Source organism: Penaeus chinensis, chromosome 15, assembly GCF_019202785.1.
Source record: "Penaeus chinensis breed Huanghai No. 1 chromosome 15, ASM1920278v2, whole genome shotgun sequence".
In the NCBI taxonomy this organism is placed as follows: Eukaryota; Metazoa; Arthropoda; class Malacostraca; order Decapoda; family Penaeidae; genus Penaeus; species Penaeus chinensis.
Genome location: NC_061833.1, coordinates 16,752,284 through 16,766,145, shown reverse-complemented (window position 1 = coordinate 16,766,145; position 13,862 = coordinate 16,752,284). Strand labels below are relative to the sequence as shown.

The 13,862-nt window shown below is 34.5% G+C and overlaps 1 protein-coding gene across 2 annotated transcripts in view; it reads left to right on the top strand.

Moving 5' to 3' along the window:
- LOC125032674 (E3 ubiquitin-protein ligase RNF19B-like) overlaps positions 1–9,982 on the top strand; it is a 20,037-nt gene extending 10,055 nt beyond the window's left edge. For both annotated transcript variants that reach the window (XM_047623928.1, XM_047623929.1), the window contains exons 2-13: positions 1,838–2,089; positions 2,280–2,470; positions 2,616–2,886; positions 3,340–3,454; positions 3,615–3,805; positions 4,058–4,202; positions 4,366–4,502; positions 5,067–5,164; positions 5,364–5,559; positions 5,728–5,911; positions 6,290–6,440; positions 6,849–9,982. In XM_047623928.1, coding sequence (XP_047479884.1) covers positions 1,864–2,089; positions 2,280–2,470; positions 2,616–2,886; positions 3,340–3,454; positions 3,615–3,805; positions 4,058–4,202; positions 4,366–4,502; positions 5,067–5,164; positions 5,364–5,559; positions 5,728–5,911; positions 6,290–6,440; positions 6,849–7,496 — 2,553 coding nt within the window. In that variant the 5' untranslated portion in view covers positions 1,838–1,863 and the 3' untranslated portion in view covers positions 7,497–9,982. The remainder of the gene's footprint in view (positions 1–1,837; positions 2,090–2,279; positions 2,471–2,615; positions 2,887–3,339; positions 3,455–3,614; positions 3,806–4,057; positions 4,203–4,365; positions 4,503–5,066; positions 5,165–5,363; positions 5,560–5,727; positions 5,912–6,289; positions 6,441–6,848) is intronic.
- The last annotated feature ends 3,880 nt before the right edge of the window (positions 9,983–13,862 follow it).

Sequence of the window (13,862 nt, the reverse complement as noted above, 5' to 3'; positions counted from 1 at the left end):
GTTATTTACTTATTTTTTCTTATTTTAGCCAAAGACAATAATGGTAATAACTCCTGCAAATACTTTTGATTACTGGTATAGCACTACAGAAACTACTTTTTTTGCAACTACTGAAGTTACTAGTACTACTCATGCAGATGACTAAGACTATGTGAGTAACAGTATTGTGACTGATGCAAAGGAGATATTTTTGTATGAAAATATGTACTGTGGTTATTATATTAATACAAGAAATACTCCTACTACTGCTAGAAACATTATGAATACTATTCCTTTTGAAGCAACTACTGCTGCAACTTCATTTAGTCTACTATTTTTGCCATTACTATCACTACTGCAACTATTACTACTATTGCCTGTGATTTCAACTTCTTAATTGAAGCCTCTTAATATCAATTCAAGAAAAAATAGAGGCCTTGAAGCCCGCCCTGTTAATCTGAAAATTGAGAAAAACTGTTTATTAGTTCAAGATATTAAAAAAAGAAGCAAGTAGTATAAATGTTCATCAAAAATAAACATACTGCCTCATAGTAGGGCTCTTCATTCTTTTAAGAATAGCCAGCTGTCATACTGACCTTGTAGCTTGTTGCCATACAGGCAAAACAGACATATGTACTGTATTTTTTTATTGTTTTTCAAAGGAAATGTATGCCATTTTTTCTATTATGCTTATCATGATTCCATAATGTGGTAATGAATATTTATCACTCTTGGTTAGGGGTAAGTTGACTGATGAGTATGTAGATAGATGGATGGATAAATGGAAATAAATAAGAGATGAATAGCTATATTAAATTAAACAAAGATGTGTCATGTTATATAGTATTCTCTAACATTTTTCTGCCCCTATTTTATGTCATGGGATGGAGGGAAGGAGAGGAAGAGGGATGAAGGGTCATCAACGAGGCAGAATAGACCCTGCTATCACATAAAAATATTGCCATTATCACAGATCAGTGCACTGCTATCATGCTGTTTTGATGTTGATATCTATGTATCTTCATTTTTCGTTGTCAGAATAGTGGCCACCTTTAATTAATTCTTTATGTGAGACAGACATAACAAATCTAGATAAGGTTTTATCATTTAGCAGTATTGTGGACCCTTGTCGTATAGTTTTGATATTATGTAATGCTCTATTGTCTATGTTTTATGCTTGAAATATTTTGATTCATTATGTAATTAAGACATTGGTGCTAGGTAATTGCATTAGTTTTTTTTTTTTTTTTTTTTTTTTTTTTTAATTTAGTGTATACATAGATGGCAGGGAGTCAATAGTAGGTCTAGCTGACCTCGCCTGATATCCCCCTTCCTTGAATTGTCTTGTTTTTTTTCCCTAATGCTCTCAGTATCATAACTGTGATTATTGATTATTGTTATTATTCACATTGGAATTATTAAAATGTTTTTATAGATTTTTAGCAATAAGAAATTATAAATTAAAATAAAGGAAAAGAGTAAAGAAGATCAGGTAGAACTAGTATGCGTGTATGTAAGCAGAATTTGTAATAAAAAAAACAGTGTACACAGCTTGTATTTTTGCAAGCTCAGCATCATTGGGCAAAGATTAAATTATTGATGGACTTAGCAATTTGCTCTTATTATTTTCACTCCTCTCCTTTCCATAAACTTAATTATCTCTCATTCACATTTAATAAGGGTTTTAATGAAAGTGAAATGTGCTATGATTCTAATTATGATAGTCTGTTATATTTTTTGTCATCCATTTAGATATATAAAAAGATAAAAGATATACATATATTATTATTATTATTATTATTATTATAATTATTATATCATCATTAGTTAATTACCATATAACTCTTTCTTCATATAGGACTGGGTGGCACACCTGGTAACAACATGAGCAAACCATGCGGCGGTAGCAGTAGTGGCAGTGGGGGTTGCCAAGGTGGGGGGGTACGCACTAGAACATATCCCTCAGTGAGCTCAATGGAGCGTGGTGGAGGAGGCAGTGGTAGCAGTTCCGCTTCTGGATTCCCTCGGATGTCCCTCAGATCTCTCTTGCTCAACAGTCCTTTCTCCATCCGCACAAGGTCCAAAAGGGTCCGCACTCCAACCTCTTCTCGTAAGTATTTTCTCTCCCTCTCTAGTAAAAGTACAGTTATATCAGATACATTTATCATCATGTGGCCATTGAACATCCTTAAGTATTCAGGCCGATATTTTTGAAGCTGAAACTATATTGTGAATTGTCATGTTATAATTTTTGTTGATTTTTTTTGCAAATTTTCTCTTGAATGTTAATGCTTCAACAGATAAATTGACCATAGAACCAGAACGAGATGCAGATTCTTTGGGAGTCTTCACAGAGGGAACTGGGGAAACCACAAGCTGGAGTTCTATCAAGCGGCATACAAACACTAGTAACAGGAGTCGCATTGGAAGTCGAAGAGGTTCCGTGGGATCCCGGGGAACAGCAAGGGCAGAATCATGCTCATCAGAACCAGTGAGATTTTGTTTTATTATGCATTGAAGTGCAAGGAACATTACTTTTAATAGCCTAACTCCTGCAAAGATATATTACAAGTAGTTTGTATTATTTTAGCACATATGACAATTTCAGTAATCTTCATTATAAAACCTAATTCCAGGGAGCTACAGCAAGCAGCAGTGGCAATGTCTCAGGGGGTGCAGGATCTGGTGTAGGTGCAGGGAGTACCTCTGTAGAAGGTTCATCAGAGGGGGTGCGACGTGAATGCTCCTTGTGTCTTCAAGAGGTGTCGGCTGATCTCTTCCCAACCCTTTTTTCATGCCCACACTCTGCTTGTCTTCCCTGTTTAAAACAGTATTTGAAAGTAGAGATTACGGAATCAAGAGTTAACATTAGCTGTCCGCAGTGCAACGAACTCATGCATCCCACAGGTTAGTTTTTGATATTTGTGGTATACTCCATGCTTCACAAGGACCAGATTGGTATATGTGTATACATATATACATATTTTTTTTCTTCTTCTGCTTCTAATGATAAGGTGTTTGGCATCTGCCTATAGTTTTAACTTTAATACTGTTGACAAGATATGTGTAAACAAATTAATAAATTGGAAGTTTAATAAATTCAGGAGGAAGATGCTCTTATTAGTTTTGTAAAATCCTATTTTGACCAAAGGAGGAAAATTTTGTATATGTATGCAATAATAAATTATTCATGTTTTTTGATAGATTGCAGATATTAACCCTCTGGTTTACTTTTCTCAATCTGACTGGTAATACAATCTTTGGAATTTGTAGGCTTGACATAAAACCTTTCACCCAACATGAATAGATATAGATAAATGCCAATAAGTGTAGTCATGTAACATTACTTTACTTCTACAGATATTCATCAGATTGTTGCAAATGATATGCTATCAGACAAGTTTGAAGACTTCATGTTACGCAGGGTGCTATCCATGGACCCAGACACACGGTGGTGTCCTGCCCCAGATTGTGGGTGAGTGGGAGCCGCTAATGAACATTCTGCTCTTAATCTGTCATTCCCTCCTGGGTGGATTAAAAAAGCAGGTTGATACATTTGCATTACTGAAAATAGATGGCTGCCTTATTAATGATCATCATGAAGTGACAAAGTATAAATTAAACTTGTATTGCAGGTTTGCAGTAATTGCAACAGGATGTGCTGGATGTCCAAAACTGAAATGCGAGCGTCCTGGCTGTGGAAGCTATTTTTGCTATCACTGTAAGGCTGAATGGCACCCTAACCAGACCTGTGATATGGCTCGAGCTCAACGTTCACCCAATGTTCTCCTCTCATCATTCAATTACCTTCATGACATTCAGACAAGTGAGTTGTTATTATGTCTTTGATATCCCAGAATTACTCGGTTTTGCAATACTCGTAAAACTAGCATATTTCTTTTTATAACTTTCATGTAGGTAGAGACCATTTTTTTGATTTGACATATGCTTTGCAATTTCTATTCTGGCTTTCTTTCTAAATCAATTTTTTCATAAGAAAACATGTACTTGGATTGTAGTACGTAAATTGTAAAAAAATATATTTATCCAGCAGTCATACATAATATATATTTTTTAGATGATGATGTCAAATCATGCCCGAGATGCCAAGTGTTAATTATGAAGATGGATGATGGTTCCTGTAACCACATAACATGCAGTGTGTGCGGTGCAGAATTCTGCTGGCTGTGCATGAAAGAAATTTCTGACTTGCATTATCTAAGGTTTGTTTTGTGTCTTTGTTATTGTTGACTAGCTATTAAAGTGGGCATTTGTAAGTATCTATTTGTTGGAAGAGGTAACAACAAAAAGAATAATTTGACTTTGCTTGCCAAAAAAACCCCCAGCTAAATACAAGTATGAATAATCTTCCTTTTGTGTTTTCAGCCCATCAGGGTGTACCTTCTGGGGCAAGAAACCATGGACAAGGAAGAAAAAGATCTTGTGGCAGCTTGGAACTCTAATCGGGGCTCCACTTGGCATAGGGCTTGTTGCAGGCCTAGCTGTCCCTGCTATGATTATTGGTAGGAAAAGGGGTTCATGTTTCCTATACTTCTTATCTTTTCTTTGTGGTTGTGTTTGTGTGAGTATTCATGCGTGAGTGCATTTGTGTGTGTGTGTGTGTGTGTGTGTGTGTGTGTGTGTGTGTGTGTGTGTGTGTGTGTGTGTGTGTGTGTGTGTGTGTGTGTGTGTGTGTGTGTGTGTGTGAGTGCATATCTGCACGTGTGGGTGTGGGTGTGGGTGTGGATGGGTGTAAATGGAGATATCAATATAGACTTTATAGATATATTATGTCTGTATCTTTTTTTTTTTTCCATTTCCCTTTCATTTCATCCTTTCCCTCTTTGTGAACTCTCTTCTTTCATGCTGTTACAGTGTCTCCAAATATCAGCATCATTATTATTTATTTATTAGAAGAAAGAAAAAAAATACTTTTTTGTAGATAAATCATCATTTATATAATTTATCTACAAAACTCATTACGGATAATATTAAAGGATGATAAAATGTACTTTAATTAATATCTTAACAATAAAAAAAATTATTGTTATTATTATATATATATTTTTTTTCATTTACTTTTTTAGGGATTCCCATATGGGTTGGACGCAAACTGCACGCGCGATACTCTAATGGTAGCAGGCATCGTCGAAATTTGGCTGTAGTTGGTGGTGTGACTGCTTCAGTAAGTAGAGTTTACAAAAGTTAATTTGTCTAATATCAGGAGATAATGTCTTTTGAGTGAGAGTCTTTTTCATTTTAATTTGAAATATTGATGTTTTTATTGTGTCTGTTTTTTTATAACAAAATACAGTCAATGTCAACAAACTAATAATTGCTTGTTTGATAGTCTATATATGTTTGTTTTCTTTATACTTTTGCAGGCTGTAATATCACCAGTGCTCGCAGGATTAGCAGTAAGCATAGGTGTGCCAATTTTATTGGCATATGTGTATGGTGTTGTCCCAATATCTTTGTGCCGTTCAGGAGGTTGTGGAGTTACAACTTCGGCCTCTGGTGTGAGAATTGCTTTTGATGATGAAAATGACATGGTATTTGGACTACCTGGAAGACAATCAGGTGAGACATAGTTGCTCTTTGGTAATTGGCAGTAAGATGAAATCTGCAAAGTTTTGAAATTCCATAATATATCGGTGTGATTACTCTGATATTCTTATCATGCATGAATACTTACATTAATTGCTTTAGGTTGTAGTTTATTTAAAATCATGAAATTTCCCTCCCCAGAATCAAGCCATGTGGGAGGTGGAACAGCCAGCATTGGGGAGATGTCTTGTGGAGCATCACTCTCTGCGGATTCTGCTGCACATGTCTTGGCAGAAAGTGACCGTGAGTCTGCCAGCAACACAGCCATTGCCCCAGCATCCTTGACAGGCTCTATAGCTTCCTCATGCATCTCTAGAACAAACAGGTAAATGCAACAGCATAATGGTATAGGTAGACTTATCTTTGTCTCCTTTGGTTCATTAAAGTGAAGTAAAGTTTTTTCAAAAGATAATTAGTACTGTTTTGTTATTACTGTCACTGAATCGTGCTTTTAAAGTAATTATTAAGGTTAAACTTTTGATGATATTGAATCAAGAAGCAGCATCTAAATTAGATATTCAGAATACAAGCAGATATTAAAAATCTATATTAAAAAATTCTGTGCTCACTAAAATTCATTGATTTTGTAGATCCATATGATATAAGCAGTGAAAATGTGCTAAATATTCCTATGGGTTCATTGAACTTATGAGTTTTTCCCATTATGTGCCTACAGTGCTGTGTTATTTTTGTGTTTTAACAGATTGGAAGTTCATGTAGATATTGCACATGGTGCTCGTTCAATTGCCAGTGGGGAAACTGCTTCATTAGCAATATCAGAGAGATCAACCCACACAATGGACACAGACAATGCATCAACTCGGGCTTTAACTGGTTCTCTTTTGCAGTACAAGGTATGCCTAATTTTTTCCTGATATCTGTAAGGATTACGTGTGAAGCATTTCTCTTCTTGTTTCTTCAACCACATTGATTGATATGATCTTTCTCTCTGTGTCATTTATAGCAAATTGTGTATGGTATGCTGTAAACAGTGACATTTTTTGAAAGTTCAGACCAGTTACATTTTCCTTTGTTTTTTCTATGTATTACAATCTTTCTTCACCATACTTTTAAATACTTAGTCATTATCACAATTTGATTAAAAAAAAAATGATTTTATGAATATAGTGGTTGAAAAAAAAACCATTGAATTACAAATTTAGCATGTATATTATGTGTATATATTTAAGTATTTTTATGTTGTAGTTTATAGGGTTTGTTTAAATCCTGGTGTAACTTTAAGCAAACTTCCAATCAAACAGGTATCAGAGAGTGAGGCTGAGGAAGAAGCAGGTGCAGGAGGGGACAGTGCCAGTAGAGTATTAGAGGAAGGGGTTGGTGTAAACCCACATATTACCAGCCTATACATCCACTCCATTCCACCCTCGGCAAGTGATAACAACTCAGCTGTCTTGACCCATGATGCCAGTAGTGACCAAGGTGCCACTGACTTACGTCTAGATAGTGTAAGTGCAATAATCACTGCCAGACAGTTTGCTCGGCGCCACAGTTCCTCAAGCAAGGGAGTGACCTTTCTAGGAGACAGCTGCGAGGCCAGTGACCATGTTGCTCTCACTTTGGATGATGATGATGAGCATGAGAATGGGTCAGACAGTCTCTTTGGTAATGAGGAGATTCCTGGAAATTGTCCAAATATCACTCCAATGGTGGATCTGCAAAATGAAAGTGAGAGGGCAGTTACACACAAAAACCCTGGTGCAAGGTTATTGCATAAAAATGTTTTGTTCAGCAATAGCACCTCTACCTTGCCATTAGTCCATGAGAGCCAGAGAAAAAAGAAGAGCAAAGGAGAGAGCAGCAAGCGTCGAGCATCCAGTGCAGAAGGCAAAGTGCGGAATTCCAGTAAACCAGTGCGATGCGAGTCCTTCCCCAAGCTGGAGAGCCAGTGAGTCTGTGATAATCGCATCTTCCTTTATATTCACTGATGGGTAAGATAAGGACATTAAAAATCTTCAGTGTGATATCCCAATTGGGAAGCTTTACATTTAGTATGTTTAAGCACAAAGAAAATATATTGAAACTAGTTTATTGTATTTGGAGACGCAACAGGTCTGCATTATTTTAATTGACATTTTGGGTACCAACACTTGGTTCATAAAATCTCTGCAGGAGGTGGAGTTATATATTAGTAAAGCATGGTCATTTTTTCTATGTTGTTAATATTTTGGTCAAATTAGTCATATTGAAAGAAATTGGCATTTTCTTCCTAATATGTTCATGGGAAAATTATGGATCTTTTAAGATAGGAAATAAAATTCTGGGATGTTTCTCCCTTTCTTCTTCTCTCTCCTTCATCCCCTTCTCCTGTTTCCTCTCTCCTTTCTTCCCTCTGCTTTGTCCCTTCTTCCTTGTCTCCATCCCCCTCATTTACTTTTGCTTCATTTGCTTTGTCTTTGGTAAGTTTCCTTTTGTAATTGTAAGGATTAAATTCATTTTGTGTTCCAAGGAGCTTTCTGTGATGGAAAAAGTATTTACTTACATAGAAATCATGTCCGTTTGAATGAAGATGATTACGATATTATAAATGTGTTTAGTATATATTGACTATCCTTTATTTTATATCCCCTTTTCTTCATCATGGGTTTTAATTAAGGTGCGTATTTTGAATAAGATGGTGATAAGTACAGTTTCCTTGCATTTCTCTTTTAACAACTCCGTGTCAGTATAACTAAGTGTAGTGTGAGTAGCATTCCAGAATTTGGCCATGCTTTACTCCAATAAAACATTCCAGCCTCAGTGTTATTGTGGATGTAGATACTGTACAGTTTATTAATAGCGCTGGCAAATATTTGTACCTTTCTAGTCGTTGCAGAATCATGAAGCTGTGGACTTTGTGTTTATACCGTAGTGTAATGATAGACAGTGGATGTTGCAAGTGTACTTTGTTAGCACTTGATTCATGGAATTTTCTTAGATGTATTTGAATATGAGGTTTTGTGATTAAAGTGGAAAATGCTTCAAAATTATTACTCCTTATAGGCACAAGGAAACTGTCCATAGCATTACAGTGGATCATTTAACTTTTATAAATGTTTTTGTAAAGCAAAATGCCTTGCTTTTTAAAGTTTGGAAGTAAGCATATGGGTATACTGATGTGAGTTGCAGCTGCTTTCCATCTAATTAGTTGCAACAATAATTACTCCTCTGATGTGCATTATCTGCATGGAAGTGCCACACGACTTACAACTGCATTCACTCTTTACAGAAGAGAAAGGGTGTTTTATGCAGGTTAAGAAACAAACACAGAGTTGGTGTCTGTTATTTTTTTTCTTTTTATCTATAATATGAATAAATGTATAATATATGTATATTAACATAATGAACAACATTCATAGTATAAATTAAAGATATCATTTTTATTTACCCTTTCCTTTGTGAAATGTTAGTGTATGATAAACTATTATGAAAGACAAACATACTGAATAACAGATGTGTATGCACAGATGCAGATGCTCCTAAACCGAATCACTTATATTTACAAGCCCTCATTCAGCTCAGGCCTCATCTCCCATCTTTCAGCTCATTTGAATGCAATCATTATTTATATAATAACAGACTTATAGATAAATGTATGTACAACAGCATCATGCTACATTTTAACCAAGTTATAGAACTATCAACAAATGTGTTATTTCATAAGGATTTACTATACAAGAAATAAAGATAACCCTATTTAAAATGCACCAGACTCCACCATTTCAAAATAACACATTAAAATGACAAGAATTGCTCATGGAACATTGAGCTGTACTCAGCTCATAATACAGTTGAAGAATAAACACAAGTTGTGCATGTTATCAGTGAGAACATTTACAATTTCTTCTGTTTGTAGTCCATTTTTCCCAAACAGCTATATGATATAACTTAATATGGTGATTATCCCATAAGGCTTATGATTAGGTGCTATGCAGACAAATACCCAGGAATGACCAAGTTCACTTTTTTGTAAAAATGGGTATATGCAAAGAAACAAACACATCAAGATAATAAGTAATGATATAGATAAGTGGTTAAAATAGGTAAATGGAAATAAAAGAAGGAAATGCTTTTACATCAAGTTAACACAAATTATGGCATATTTCTTCCATGCAGGTAATTGCATAACATGGTAAATATGTATGTGATTGTTATCATATACCTATAGTTAATGAAATTAACTGTAAACCTTTAAAAAAGTGGAATGAAAATATTTTCAGTAACCATTAAAATCACTCGGCATATTTGGAAATCCTTATCATTATAATGATAATAATTGTTATTATTTTCTGTGGCTTTACTAAGATATTGGTGTTTATGTTCTTACAATGGCAAGAACCTGTGAAATTGTCAGTATTCTTCTAAAGAAATGTCAGGCATTAATAAACTTTTTTCTTCAGTTGATGTATGTAAGGTTCCCCTCTTATCAAAACTAAGAGTTTGTAATTGAGTGCAATTATAAGGGGTGATTCATATATTTCCTAGGAATAAAACAAGTATTGCAAAGCAAAATTATGCAGAAACAACAAAGAAAAAAGAATTCAAGAAAATAATAGTTCTGATTCTAGGAATTATTGAACAGTATCGTTGAATCACACTCAAACTCCCCATATACATTGTCTTTCATGCACATCCACAGAAGCATGTACAAATATGCTCACGTAGAGACATGCATGCATTCATGTGATGTGCTTAAACACACACACACACACACACACCACAAATTCTAACACATGTACTGCACATAAAATGTTCAACAGACATTTTACATTTATAAATTTAAATTTTTCCAAGAAATTGGATTAGATTCAACCCCAGTTATGTAATTAAAGTGGGTAAGTATCCTAAAATTGATATGATGACTGAAAAATAAAGGGTTTGACAACTGGTATATTGAGGGATTTATGGTGGTATATTTTCAGAGTTGTTACAATTAGTTATAGGTTAAGTTATGTGTACTGAATTTGCCAAGGCTTCCTCATCAAGAATATGCTGCATAGTATTTGGGTGAGAAGTCAAACCGGTGAATTTGAATTTGCAATCATTAAGTGTATTGACCTCCAAGATATGTACTTCAGAATATCATAATTCTTTCAAATAAAATGCTGGAATAGTGTGATGAGAAAGACTTGTTCACATCTGTCAAAAAAATTATCATTAATGTAGTAAATTTTGAACTATCAGATGCAGAAAGGAAAGTCCAGAAAATGGAGTGATGGATACAGTAATGCCACTGAGGAGGATTAGTTATAGAATATAGCTCAGTTAATATTAGGTGCTAGAAAACCGTGATATTGGTGCTCATTTGATTACTTCCAGTGACATAAAAAGTGATTTTGAGCAAATCCAGCAGTGGTTAAAAGGTCAATTGTAATTGAATCCTCTGCTATTTAAAGATATATAATTCAGATGCCCATATACTGAAATCAAACTTATAATGCTTCTGAAACAGAAATTTAAAAGTTAACACTTACCAATCCAAAAAGTATTAATCTATAAAAGCGGTCCATCATTTTGAAAAAAAAAAGAAAAATTACAGCAGGTTACATGTATGACTAACATAACCATTAAGAAGCCTTATGTAGACATAAAGGGCTGAGTCCTCTTATTTCCTCAATTGTCTGGTTTCAGATCAGACTGGAAGCCTCAGATAAGATATAAACAAGTTCCCTCCTACTAATTTTATATACTATTATATTGGTTTTGTTGTATAGATTGTGAATGTGATTTACAGCTCAAGTACAGTATTTTAGTGTTTTGTATGTGTAAACCATTGTCTTATTGCAATAAAGACAAATTATTATATTTATGTATACTCAAAAGTATATAATGCAGGCTGCTGTTTTCATTCATTTATGCATTTAAGAATGTTGGAACATTTTATTTCCTGATATGTCCTCAACTGATCAAAAGAAAAAAAAAAAATCTCTGGTAGTGATCACTTACAGCTTCCAACCATTGTGTGTTAAATATGAAATGTAGACTTCTTACAGTTTCAAAACAATTTGAAAAAAGTGCTGAACTACTATTGCCTGTTTTGTCATTTTTACCCTTCACTTGTTCACCACTCTTTTCATTTTACCTCCCTAAGTTTTCCTGGATTTGCTTTCTCTGTCTACACTCTTCCTTTCCTAATTTCTCACCTTTCACAGCCTCCAAATGCACTCTCTCTCTTTCTCTCTCTCTTTCTCTCTTTCTCTCTCTCTCTCTCTCTTCTCTCTCTCTCTCTCTCTCTCTCTCTCTCTCTCTCTCTCTCTCTCTCTCTCTCTCTCTCTCTCTCTCTCTCTCTCTCTCTCTCTCTCTCTCCCCCCCCCCCTCTCCCCCTCTCTCCCTCTCTCCCTCTCTCCCTCTCTCCCTCTCTCTCTCTCTCTCTCTCTCTCTCTCTCTCTCTCTCTCTCTCTCTCTCTCTCTCTCTCTCTCTCTCTCTCTCTCTCTCTCCCCCCTCCCCCTCCCCCTCCCCCCCTCTCCCTCTCCCTCTCTCCCTCTCCCTCTCTCCCCCCCCCTCCCCCCCTCCCTCCCTCCCCTGGCAGAAGTTCAGCTAGTAAAAAATAGGTAATTGAAAAAACTCTGTACAAAGGTGGTATTCACTTAAAACATCTGAAAAAAGGAAAAGTTCACTTCTTTTGGTTACTTCTTGGTACTAATGTTGGTTAAGGATAGATGTTTAGAAAGACTTGATAAGTTGCATCAGTAATTCCCATCCTCATCTGTGTGTCAAGAGGAAGTAAGATGTTGAAAACTTAGAAAGGTATTTTTTTCTCTCTCTGAAAGGATAGTTTGTGCAAATCAGTAACTGCTCCCTTTAGACATTATAAATTATGAATTTGAGGTTTTAGATTAAATATTATGCAAAGGTTTGCTTATTCAGTGACATTCTTTTTGCATTTCCCTTTTTGTATTGATTTTTGGAGTGTTTTCTCACATTTTAAAAATCCATTTCAACTTTAGCAAGTGCATTTCATCTAAAAAGTTTGCCATGGTATTACTGAAAATGTCAAGATTTTCTACAGTTGTCTTCAGATTTAAGTTAAGTGCTGCTTGCTTGTGATAAATGATTCCCTTGATGTTTAAGACATTATATATTAAAAGACTGTGTGAGACTTTTGGTCTAGCTGTCACTGCCAGATGTATCTTTTTGCCTCTACAAAACAAATAGATATGGGCATTTTGTGTATTTCTTACAGTAACTTTTTTCCATTGTATATTAAAAAAAAATCTTTGAGTACAGAAGAAATATTTCTTGTAAGGGACTAAATGTGTGCTTATTGGTAGACAAATGCTTAAAAAAAGTAATGAATTGATGCAGTTCTGGTATTAAATTTACTGTGTACCTAAGTGTACTTTAATCACTATAATGGAACTTTGTAGGGTTAAGGAAAGGAATAAAGATTAGAATGTATTATATATTCTCAAAGTTAGGAAAATAAATTGTGAAATGAACAAAATTTAAGGGCTTTTGTTATTATTGTTTTTGAATTCTGAATATTTTTATGTTTTTTTTTAAAAAGGTAAAGAAGAGCAACAGCAATACTGTAAAAAAAAAAAAAAAAAAAAAAAAAAAAAAAAAAATAATAATAATAATAATAATAATACTTAATGCCTAGTCTCTGTGGTTAAGACAAGAGACTATATCTAAATCTTAAAGTGTTACAGCCTGTCAGTTTTAAAGAGGAATATCTGCTGTTGTAGACTGAAAAATGAAAATGATCAGCTTTTGCCTGACATATTTTAGATTCATTATACAAAAATAGTTAATTGATTCATACAATAGTATGGGTAAAATTCTGTTTCCAAATCCATCTGTTGCACATAATGTGCAAACAATCAGATGAATTTATTTTTATTGGTTAGACTAAGGTATATTTGTATTATCATTTGAATGACTTACTTATCATTGAAATGATATTGTTTGTTATATTGTCAAGGTATAGTGTACATAGTATGTATTGTAAATTTGTCACAATAAACATTATATACAAATATAGTTCACTCTTTCAGTTTCAACAGTGGTATAAAAAATTGTCAGGTTTCCATTTGATTAAAGTTTATATTATCGCAGAAATAAAATTATCTCCTCTAATTCATAAAGACCCTGTATTGAGTACGAAAATATCAGACAACAGCTTAGATTTACAGCTGTAACTGTTCTTGTTAAAGACATCTTTTGCTTTTACAGTAATTACCGTTTATTTCTGCAACAATTAACATGGCATTAAACTGATTTATTCAATCTTGTGGAGCATTTACGGTTCCAGTCAGTCCCTAATAAAACACTTACA